Source organism: Piliocolobus tephrosceles, chromosome 3 (assembly GCF_002776525.5).
Source record: "Piliocolobus tephrosceles isolate RC106 chromosome 3, ASM277652v3, whole genome shotgun sequence".
In the NCBI taxonomy this organism is placed as follows: domain Eukaryota; kingdom Metazoa; phylum Chordata; class Mammalia; order Primates; family Cercopithecidae; genus Piliocolobus; species Piliocolobus tephrosceles.
The window spans coordinates 179569346-179581574 of NC_045436.1; the positions used below are offsets into that span (position 1 = coordinate 179569346).

General features: G+C 50.3%; 1 protein-coding gene across 2 annotated transcripts in view; it reads right to left on the reverse strand.

Annotated features, from left to right (window-relative positions):
• Nucleotides 1-896: 896 nt before the first annotated feature.
• AFAP1 (actin filament associated protein 1) overlaps nt 897-12229 on the reverse strand; it is a 131096-nt gene continuing 119763 nt past the window's right edge. For both annotated transcript variants that reach the window (XM_023206852.1, XM_026455652.1), the window contains exon 17: nt 897-5560. In XM_023206852.1, coding sequence (XP_023062620.1) covers nt 5534-5560 — 27 coding nt within the window. In that variant the 3' untranslated portion in view covers nt 897-5533. The remainder of the gene's footprint in view (nt 5561-12229) is intronic.

Sequence of the window (12229 nt, forward strand, 5' to 3'; positions counted from 1 at the left end):
GACGGAGTCTCGCTCTGTCGCCCAGGCTGGAGTGCAGTGGCCGCATCTCAGCTCACTGCAAGCTCCGCCTCCTGGGTTTACGCCATTCTCCTGCCTCAGCCTCCCGAGTAGCTGGGACTACAGACGCCCGCTACCTCGCCCAGGTAGTTTTGTTTTTTTTTTTTTAGTGAAGACGGCTTTCCACCTTGTTAGCCAGGGTGGTCTCGATCTCCTGACCTCGTGATCCGCCCGTCTCGGCCCCCCAACTGGTTGGGATTACGGGGTTGGTTACATAAACCAGGATTTTTTTTTTTTTTTTTTTTTTTTTTTAGACGGAGTCTGGCTCTGCCGCCCAGGCTGGAGTGCAGTGGCCGGATCTCAGCTCACTGCAAGCCCCGCCTCCTGGGTTTAGGCCATTCTCCGGCCTCAGCCTCCCAAGTAGCTGGGACTACAGGCGCCCGCCTCGTCGCCCGGCTAGTTTTTTTGTAGTTTTTAGTAGAGACGGGGTTTCACCGTATTAGCCAGGATGGTCTCGATCTCCTGACCTCGTGATCCGCCCGTCTCAGCCTCCCAAAGTGCTGGGATTACAGGCTTGAGCCACCGCGCCCGGCCAGCTGACCCATTTCTATTTCCAGCACCTGGTACAGAGTCGGCCTCACCGCGGGTGCACACAACGTCTCTTGAACTGGATGTTCAGGTCTGTGGACTCAAAACTACTTTTTAATACAAACCACGGTTCCTTCATCTGCCTACTTCTTCCCTCCACGTGTCACTCCTGACACCTCTCCCCTCCGTAGGTGGCCCAGGGTCAGCGAGAGCCCCCCCCCCCCACCCACCTGACAGCAAAGACTTCAGGAAACGCAGCCACTTCTCAGTCTGCAGCACACACCAAGGGCAGTCAAGACACCGGGGCTAGCGGAGAGAAGTTTATTCATACACAAAGGTGCACGCCAAGGGCGCCAGTCTAGGGTTACACCACGTGAAACAGTAGAAAAATCAACCAGGAAAGCAGGAAATTCAGTGAAGCTACTACAAAATGGGGCGAGTGGACTGAAAACTAGGATTTTCCTTGCAAGTTGCTTTTCATAAAATTTTTACTTTATGAATTAAATACATTGAGAAACAGGGAAACTATATTTACAGTCGTTTAAAATGGGCACTACCAACATATTTACTTTAAAAAAATCTTTGCTGTTTCTTTGCCTGTTTCTTTCAAAGAGAATTTTAAATATGACTTTCGCTTTTAAAAAATACAATCAGGAAATAATTACATTCTTAATATGAAAACATTTTACAACCTATCGCCGTGGTCAATTAATTCTGAGTATCATTTAAAAGTTGATGTTAAAATTTAAAGTATTTCCTTTCTTGTTAGAAAATCAAAAAGATTATCTCATTAAAAACACCTTTGGTCCCTAAGAATGATGATCTGAAGATCTCCTTTTGAAAGTATCTTCCATGGCTACACTAAAAAGACCGGATAATACTTGTGCACGGTGAAGCTGAGATTTTCCGGAAGACCAAAGCTGGAACTATTTCATGAACTGCGGGCAGAAGGACGCGTCTGAAGCCCACCACTTCCCAGGCGCAGTTTCCTTCCCTTTACAGACGATGCAGTGGCCTGCTATGGCTTGGGGACTCACGAATAGAGGTGGCTTTGCTGTTCCCACGGTGCTGTGCCACATGTTTACGGCAGGAATGTTTTGGTTTTACTTTAGTTTATTTCACAGTATGAACCCAGCCCATCATGGGGATAAGACAGTGACAACCAGGAAAAAATGAATTATTCTCCTTCAAACTATATCATGAACTTGAAGTTACTGTTCCCATTAGAAAATTATTTTGGTAAAAGTAAGAGGAAGGCAATAATTTCACATGGAAGTATTGCCACGACCTTTATGTAAGCGGCAGGGCACCCTGCCAGCCCACCCTGACGCCTGGAGACCTCCAGTGCTGTGCTCCCAGAAGAGGCTGTTTCAAGCATGGACATCCACCTGACTGCAGGGGCCACCTGTGAGCTCAGGGTGTCGGCCCTGCCCTGCGGCGTGAGGTGCCTTTTCTCTAGATGCAGGTCACCGGCCACACTCCAGGTTACCCATCCTTGGATGGTGTCAAATGACATGAGTTTGGGGCATGAACAGAGCACCTCACCTGGGTAGCAAAGTCTGTGGGCAAAATTTACATCCCCCCAAATAGTGGGTGAGTAGAGGTAACAGCCTCTTTGGAAAGGTAAGGTGTGGCCACCAGCAAGGGAGCTTTGCCCACAACCCTACACCTAACCCTAGCTTCAACACTGCCCTTTGAATCCCGTGCACAAGCGCCAAATTGTGGCCAGAACGATAATGAATCTCAAACTCCTTCCTGGGGGTGGCCTCCAGAGCCGAGGACAGACTTTTTAAAACAGACTTTTCAAAGGGAGTAAATCTCCACCTTTTAGGGTAGTTTTGTCTATTTAGAAATGGCCAATAATAACTTTGGGACGGGTTATTAACCTACAGGGGAAGGTTAGGCCTGGCCATGCCAGGGCACAAGCACAGAGGGCGAGATGGGACTGACCCAGCTGGTAAATGGCCACCTGCCAGCCCCAAGGGAAGGTCTCAAGGAAGGCCCCATGGACAGTGGCCCGTGCTCCTGGGCCAAGTCTGGTGCCTGGGGTGACTCAGCAGACCCGCACTGGTTACCCTGCAATAGCCGTGGACTCTGGAAGCCGAGGGAGGGAGCTACCGGCCTTGCTGACAGATGGGCCCTGCCCTAGTTTCCCCCCCAGATTCTGGGAAGAGGGAGCCATGGCCTGCCTGTCGCGCCTCTTGCCCCCGCAGCCTGGCTTCATTATGAAATCAGACACACTCGCAGCTGCCACAGAGGCAAGGGGTGCTTGTTCCTGGGGCATGTTTTAGGAGGGTGATAAAATGAGATCACTGTCAGAATTCTGGCAAGATGGCTCGTGTGTGTCGAATATGTACAGCTATAAATTAAAAACTATTTATTGAACATATATAAATAAATAACTTATTCTGAAGTAAATGCTTTAAACTTTCCGATCAAATGTGAAATTTCATAGGCGTATCTGGCATCGAGGGAATCCAATGTCAGGGCCCCCTTCCAGGGCACCCGTTTTGAAAGGCTCCACGGACCACAGTGGGATTCGTGAAAGTTTGCCTCCTCTTTAAAAGGCTTATGGTTGTGGCAGTGAATTACAAACCTGGGTTTTTAAAACAAAATGTGCATGCTGGGAGTTGAGCACCAATTAGCTGTGCCCTTGGGCAAGTCCCTGCTAAGGCTCTGGGGCCTCCTTACCTGGGAAGGCAGCTGGCGGGTGACGGCTCAGGCCTACGTGACACGCCGTGTGCCGCTGACGTCTCACCTGCCGGCTCACTGCTGCCCCCCTGTGCTGGGCCAGGACTGAGACTTCAGGCTGGCCATCTCCCGCTTCTCCTACTAACCACCAAACCTCGCACAGTTCTCTTGGGCAGAGCAGGCTCCCAATCAGAACAGCCCAAGAGCCTCAGCTGGGGAAACTCTCTGACCCGCAGGCAGCAAAACCTATGGGGGAGCGAACGTTTTCCCCTTTACAGAAAATGCATTCTGTGTGATACGAAGTGGTCCCAGCTGCCTGCAATGGCGGGAAGTCCCCACCGGAGGGAGGGCTCCTCTACGGCAACGCAGCGGACCGGCCCTGAGACGTGTGGCATCCCCGCCCGACCTGCCTGGATGTCCTAGTGGGAAGCTGGCATCACGGAGGCTGGTGTCATGGGCCTCCACGGACTAGGCCGGGAGGAACGCGCGTCAGGGGGAACGCCGGCTGGCGGCTCAGGAACCCAAAACGCTCCCGGCAGGATGGCTTTGCGATCAATTCAAGTTGCAGGTGGACTCCAGCAGCTTCCAATTCTTGTACAACTTTCTTATACATGGGAGACCGCTTTCCCGCTCGAGTAATCCAACGTGGCCCCTGCAGGCCTCAAGCGCCACCACCTTAAACATGAATCCTAACTGGAAAGTCCCGTGTGCCACATGGCTGGCGCTGTGAAAGCATATCTGGGGGAAACTCATTGTCAGTGTTTTCCTGCCGTCTCTTCCTCTGCGTGATAAAGGATATTCTGGACACTGGACAGAAGGCTTGCACCAAGGGTGACACCTCTCTATTCTCTGCTCAGGGAAGGGGCGGTCGCTGCTGGGACTGGTCTCCGTGAATCCGCCTGCGGAGGCTTTCAGGGGCGACTTATTTTGTCATCAGTGACTGCGTCTTCCCGTAATGGAGAATTCCTGACAGCGGCCTCCGGGAGACCAAGAAGTTAAATCTGATTTTTAAACCCAGGGAGTAGATACCAGCTCAAACCATGAACTCTGTTTTTTTTCTTCCTTTATGCCTTAGGCATCTGAATTCTCCAAGCGATATTGCACAGAAGGCAAGTAAGAAAGCTGGGAAAGAGGCCCTACCCGCACCCACCCCACTCAGGAGAGGCAGCACGGCCAGGCCCACCCACACCTTAGTGGTTTAACTTGACAAGCTGGAGGAAGGGAGAGGGAGGGGCAGGAGGCCCTGGAATTCCTGCCTCAGGCTCTAAGGTGTTATAGTTCCATGAGGGAACAAGTTCCAGAACTTGCCTCCCTTTCGAAGGACTGCCCTGGCCCCATGCAGCAGTAAACGTCCTGTGCAGTGGTGAGGAGCCAGCCCCTGCCCCCAGAGGCTCCTGGTGGGAGGAGCACCTGCCGGCTCCGATGTGGATTAAGGGCTGGGGATGCCAGCCCAAGGGGGAGGAGGGCACACTGTTAGTGAAGGATTAAAACCCTCCCGCTACCTGTCAAAAGTAGCACAAATAATAAAATAAGGAACCTCTGAAAAATCCTTAGATCTAAGTGTGACACACAACAAAAAAAATTCTCAAAAAACAGGTTAAGAAGAATGGCAGCTTTTCATGTCTTGGTGACAAAAGCATCTGTCCAAAAAATAATAAAAGGTAAAAAATGTTTCACAGCGTGATTTTCTCATGCCTTTACCTCTGATGACGAGGGGGACGGGCACGTGGGGAGGGTACGCCGAGACACAGAGTCCACGTCAGGGCTGCGTAAGCCCCTGGCCCTCCTGGTGGGTGTGCGAGGCGAGCCCAGTGCCCAGGCGCCAGCCACACTCATGCCCGGGGCAGCCGGCGATCCAAGCTCTTCCCCGTCGAAAGGTTTCACTTGGGGGCTCACAGAACCATCCATCCTCAGTCCAGGGCTGGGCTGGAATCGGTGAAATCAATGGCTTAACTGGTTAGAAAGATGTCACTTTGCCTGATAGCATCCTTTCAAACACCTCTCCATCACTTTTTTTTGTTTTTTAACAAAGTTGGGGACCAAAGTCTTACAAGTACATCTTTTTTAAAGGCGCCAGTATACAGTAGAAGGAATGCAAGTGGGCCTGGGTGAGAGGCGCTGGCCTCAGAGCTCGGTCGTGAAGCCTCTGGAGTCACGCAGCTGAGGCCACTCTGGGCAGAGCTTCCTGCCGTCACACAGATGAGGACACGGGCAAGGGGGTGTGCAGTCTCTGAGGCTGGAGCAGTCCTGCTGTCCCCTATGTCCCGTTCTTCAATTCCCATTCCTAGAGAAAAGGAAAGTCTTGTAAGTCGACAGGGCAAGAGGATCAGGCTGGTGGGACAAGCCACGCCACCATCCACATTCAACTCAGAGCAGGTGGGTGCTCGGCTACTGCAGAAAGCTAAACAGAATCAATGACCAATGAGCCGGCAATTCCACTGCTAGGTATTTACCCATCAGAATGCAGAGCATGGTCTCCAGCAGATACCACACACCCCGTTCACAGCGGCATGACTCACACTAGACAGGAGGCGGAGGCAACCCAATATCCACCGACGGATAGACACATAAGACACGGCGAGTACAGACACCACCACATATTCAGCCTTAAAAAGGAAGCGCTTCTGACACATGCTGCAGCCTGGATGAACCTTGAGGACATGATCAGAAACAAGCCAGTGACAAAAGGATAAATCCTGTAATGATTTCACTTACATGAGGGACCTGGAAAAGTCTAACCAGGACAGAAAGTGGGCCGCGTGCAGTGGCTCACACCTGGAATCCCAGTACTGTGGGAGGCACAGACAGGAGGATGGCGTGAGGCTAGTTTTGAGACCCGCCTGGGCAACATAGCGAGACCTCATCTCTATTTCAAAAAATACAAAAACAAAAAAGGAAGTAGAATAGTAGGTATCGAGGGCCGGGGTCGGGGGACTGGGGAGTCAGTTTGGGAAGATGGGAAAGTTCTGGAGACAGAGCTTCCGTTTGGGAAGATGAGAAAGTTCTGGAGACAGAGCTTCCGTTTGGGAAGATGAGAAAGTTCTGGAGAAGGATGGTGGTGATGGCTGTGCAACAACGGGAATGTGCTTAACGCCCCTGAACTACAGACTTACAAATGCTTTAAATGGTCAATTTTACATTGTGTTTATTTTACCATAATGGAAAAATGTTGTTTTAAAAAATACGTAGATGCTTAACTCCAGTCAGCGGAGCAGCTGGACTTGTTCCATCCACAGGCCCTGAGTGCTGGTTGCGGATGGCTGTGGTCTACGCAGTGCCAGCAAAGCGAGAGCAGGGACAGTGGGCACCGGGCAGGCACTGTGCTATGCACTGGGCACGGCTGTGTCTGGTCTGATGACAGTCCTGCAAGGTGGACAGTACTCCCGCTTCAGAAGTGAGGAGACAGGTAGCTGCGGGGCTCATGCCTGGAACCCTAGCACTTGGAGGGGCTGAGTGAGGTGGGAGGATTGCGTGAGACCAGCCTGAGCAACACAGGGAGACCCCAAGTCTACAAAAAGTACAAAAATTAGCTGGGTGTGGTGGCGCACACCCGTAGTCGCAGCTATTCGGTAGGCTGAGGCGAGAGGATTGCTTGAGCCCGGGAGTTTGAGGTTGCAGTGAGCCATGACCGTCACTGCACTTGAGCCTGGTCAACAGAGCAAGACCCTGTCTCAATCGATCGATAAGGAGACAGAGGCTTAGTGACTTGCCTTACGTCCAAAGTGATGAAGCTGGGCCCCCAAACCACCGTTCCACAGCAAAGGCCTCCCATCTCCACTTTGCCCTGCTGCCTCCCAACAGGCCACACTCTGGCTTTCATATCTGCTTCTCTACACACACCCATGCCCGTTCTCCACCTGACGTCACCTGGCCAGCCTCATGTATCCTGAGGACTAGGCTTCAGTGGTTCTCCCCCACCCTGTGCCCCTTCCTGCCCTGACTCAGGGAGGCAATGCTCCCATCTTCTGTGCAGTTTCTGTGCTTTTCAACAAGCCGTGTCACAGCAATCAATGTACCTGCCCCTCCCTACCGGATACACACCCTCCATGTTCTTCCTCGCTTCTTCCTTTCCAGCCACTCATCTTTAGGTCCTCCACGCCCAGTGCAGCTGCACAGAGGCAGAAGCCTGGGCTACTCCTGGTATCTGGAGCTATGTGGATTTGAAATGGGGTTTGGTCACGGGATTGAGTTCCAGAAAGAGGAGGCAAAAGAGCAGACACAGGTCAGAGCAGCAGCAGATACCATGCAGGACAGAGGCCCTCAGTTCCCTGGCATGGATGGCTCTGGAGGAGGACAGCAGAAGGCACAGATGCCAGGGCCAGACTTTCTGTGCCTCAGCCACTGTGGGGGGGTTGGAGAAGTTGCTTCATCTCTCTGAGCCTTGGTACAACATGAGTCCCACCAAAGACTTCAAAGTGCGATTGGGAAGATCAAAGGAGAAAGGCTCTGTGAAAGCCCCGACCACAGCACCCGGCACACCATGAGCCTGGCCTCCAAAGACGGGCTTTCTTCTCTGTGCCCGGTGATCCTGTGGCAGGATGCAGATGCCTGACTCCCACTCTATTTCCAGGGGCTCATTAACTGGGTCATGAGTACACTGCACGTCTCTGCATGCTGCATACAATGAATAATTTCTCACCTTTTCTCAATCAAGAGCTCAAGTTCAACTCATGGTTAAATGCACAATGCTAGCAAATCTGGCAGAAATAAACACCAAACCACAGCGATGCTGAGGCACTCTGACTCTTGGCGGAAGTGTTCTGCAGAGGGGAGCATGGTTAGCTGGGTACGCCTCATGCCTACTTGCCCCTTCAGCAGCCTCCCTGGGATAGCTATGTGGGCTGTTGCAAGCAGAGAAGATGCCCAGGGGACGAGGTCACGAGGTCGGTGCTCAAGGGCAGTCGTCTGTTGTACACATCCCCATTTCCTCCCAGGCAGTGGGGGTTTGAGAGAGGGAAGACCCCATGTTACCTCCACATGGTGCCACCTATGTTTAGCAAGCAAGTCTAAGAAACAGTGACATTTCCAAGCCCAGGTCACACTGGCCACAGAATAAGTGACAGGATGAGAACCTGTAGACTCCGCTCAACTCAGAGCAGGGCAGGAAACAGAATCTCCAGGTGAATGTCCCTTGGCACATGGCCTGCCCAGATGAAGGGAAGGGACACCTGGCCTGGAGCGGTGCCTCGTGGGTGGTTCTGAGCCAGGAAGCCCTGGGGCATGGGAGTGGAAGCCGTCTGACTTTCTAGAACCCTCTCTCGTGCTCAGTGCTCCTCACCGAGAGCTGGAAGGTATTTCAGGAACACTGCAGCTGGGTAGTGCTTCCCACATCCAGAATACGTCAGACCCCTCGGTCCTCAGAAAAAGGCAGGAGGCAGATGACAAGGTTACGATACCCAAATGCATTCACGTTCTCAGCGTCTACAGGCTCCACCACAATCCCCACCTCCAACCGGGGGTCCCTTGTCACTGTTCTCAGAAATCCTGGGAAACCCTGCTCAGTCCGTCCCCTTCCAACTTCTGCAGCAAGATCCTCAGCTGGAGGGACGAGAGAGGCTTCCGCTGTTTTCTGGACCTGTCAGCGGGGACCCGTCTGGACAGCTGGCTGTGCATCCGAGGTGGCCCAGGATCACTCGCCTCCCATTCACCGAGAGGGAGCAGAAGGGAGGGGGCGCCTGAACCTCTGCATGACGGAAGCACACACAGTGACAGGAGCCCTTTCGAGGGTCGGGACCACAGAATTTTCAGTCCACTTTCTTTGATGATAAAGAAATCAAATAGATGAAGTCCATTTACAGCATCTCATCTGCAGGTCCTTGGCGGGATGTCATCGCTGCGGCAGCTCAGTTCTAAACACCCCCCAGGCAAAACATATTCCTCCATCAGCGAGCCCAGTGGTCACCAGCTGAGAACACTTGGCAAATACGAAGAAACGCAACGGAGATGACAGTCAGCCATTCCTCCCTTCCCCAGACTCACCAGCACACGAGGTCTTCAGTACATGGATCTGCTATGGAGGACCGCTGTTCTGGGGGACAGCTGGGGACAACCATGTTTCTTAGGGGCCCTCCTGTGAGCACACCCCAAAGAGCACAGCAGGTGGGCAGTACTCATATTGCCATCTCGTAGGAAATACCTATTCCTGCCAGCTTGGAGTGGGCTCCAAAAGCTGCAAAGAATGCCCAGCTGGGCGCAGCGGCTCACGCCTGTAATCCAGCACTTCGGGAGGTAGGAGGATCACCCGAGCCCAGGAGTTCACCACCAGCCTGGGTGATACTGCCAAACCTCATCTCTACAAAGAATACAATAAATTAGCTGGGCATATTGGTGTACACCTGTAGTCTCAGCTACTTGGGAGGCTGAGATGGGAGGATCACCTGAGCCCAGGAGTTCAACACCAGCCTGGGCAATACTGCCAAACCTCATCTCTACAAAAAATACAATAAATTAGCTGGGCATACTGGTGTACACCTGTAGTCTCAGCTACCTGGGAGGCTGAGGTGGGAGGATCAACTGAGCCCAGGAGATCAAGGCTGTGGTGAGCTGTGACAGCACCATTGTACTCAGCTTGGGCCACAGAGTGAGGCCCTGCCTTAAAAAAAAAAAAAAGAAAGAAAGAAAAGTTAATTCCGGCAGTGAGAGGAACCCACAGCGCCGGTACAGGGAGGGCTCCTGCTTTCCAGCCCCTCGGGGTGGGGCAAACCACACTCCTATGGCTCCCCAGCTCACGCCATCATAAGCCATGCGCTTTCACACACACAGCACTTTCTGCTGCTGCAGTCAGGACCCGTTTGCTTTGATCAACTACTGTGTTTTAAAAATTTCGGAGGTTTTAAAGTTTAGCATCAAAACTTGCTAGTGGCTAATCCCATGAGAAGACTGGATGCTGCCTCAGAAGGAACTAAAGAGGTTCCTCCGGGGCCCTCAGAGCCTGATTCACGCAGCTGGCAGTGCTGGGGAGGGGGCTGGAGGCAAGTTTATTCCTGGACTCTTTTTTTTTTTAAATTTTTTATTTTTTTATAATACTTTAAGTTCTAGGTTACATGTGCACAACGTGCAGGTTTGTTACATAGATATACATGTGCCATGTTGGTGTGCTGCACCCATTAACTTGTCATTTACATTAGGTGTATCTCCTAATGCTAGACCTACCCCCTCCCCCCTCCCCACAATAGGACCCGGTGTGCGATGTTCCCCTTCCTGTGTCCAAGTGTTCTCATTGTTCAATTCCCACCTATGAGTGAGAACATGTGGTATTTGGTTTTCTGTTCTTGCAACAGTTTGCTGAGAATGGTTTTCCAGCTGCATCCATGTCCCTACAAAGGATACAAACTCATCCTTTTTTATGGCTGCATAGTATTCCGTGGAATATATGTGCCACGTTTTCTTAAGGGACCAGTCTGTCATTGACGGACATTTGGGTTGACTCCAAGTCTTTGCTATTGTGAATAGTGCCGCAATAAACATACGTGTGCATGTGTCTTTATAGCAGCATGACTTACAATCCTTTGGGTATATCCCTAGTAATGGGATGGCTGGGTCAAATGGTATTTCTAGTTCTAGATCCTTGAGGAATCGCCACACTGTTTTCCACAATGGTTGAACTAGCTTACAGTCCCACCAACAGTGTAAGAGTGTTCCTGTTTCTCCACATCCTCTTCAGCACCTGTTTCCTGATTTTTTTAATGATTGCCATTCTAACTGGTGTGAGATGGCATCTCATTGTGGTTTTGATTTGCATTTCTCTGACGGCGAGTGATGATAAGCATTTTTTCATGTGTCTGTTGGCTGTATGAATGTCTTCTTTTGGGAAGTGTCTGTTCATATCCTTTGCCTACTTTTTGATAGGGTTGTTTGCTTTTTTCTTGTAAATTTGTTTGAGTTCTTTGTAGGTTCTGGATATTAGCCCTCTGTCAGATGAGTAGATTGCAAAAATTTTCTCTCATTCTGTAGGTTGCCTGTTCACTCTGATGGTAGTTTCTTTTGCTGTGCAGAAGCTCTTTAGTTTAATTAGATCCCATTTGTCAATTTTGGCTTTTGTTGCCATTGCTTTTGGTGTTTTAGACATGAAGTCCTTGCCCATGCCTATGTCCTGAATGGTATTACCTAGGTTTTCTTCTAGGGGTTTTATGGTTTTAAGTCTAACATTTAAGTCTCTAATCCATCTTGAGTTAATTTTCGTATAAGGAGGAAGGAAAGGATCCACTTTCAGCTTTCTACTTATGGCTAGCCAATTTTCCCAGCACCATTTATTAAATAGGGAATCCTTTCCCCATTTATTGTTTTTGTCAGGTTTGTCAAAGATCAGATGGCTGTAGATGTGTGGTATTATTTCTGAGGTTTCTGTTCTGTTCCACTAGTCTATATCTCTGTTTTGGTACCAGTACCATGCTGTTTTGGTTACTGTAGCCTTGTAGTATAGTTTGAAGTCAGGTAATGTGATGCCTCCAGCTTTGTTCTTTTGGCTTAGGATTGCCTTAGTAATGCGGGGTCTTTTTTGGTTCCATATGAACTTTAAAGCAGTTTTTTTTCCAATTCTGTGAAGAAAATCATTGGTAGCTTAATGGGGATGGCATTGAATCTATAAATTACCTTGGGCAGTATGTCCATTTCACAATATTGATTCTTCCTATCCATGAGCGTGGTATGTTCTTCCATTTGTTTGTGTCCTCTTTTACTTCACTGAGCAGTGGTTTGTAGTACTCCTTGAAGAGGTCCTTTACATCCCTTGTAAGTTGGATTCCTAGGTATTTTATTCTCTTTGAAGCTATTGAGAATGGGAGTTCATTCATGATTTGGCTCTCTGTTTGTCTGTTACTGGTGTATAAGAATGCTTGTGATTTTTGCACATTGATTTTGTATCCTGAGACTTTGCTGAAGTTGCTTATCAGCTTAAGGAGATTTTGGGCTGAGACAATGGGGTTTTCTAAATATACAATCATGTCATCTGCAA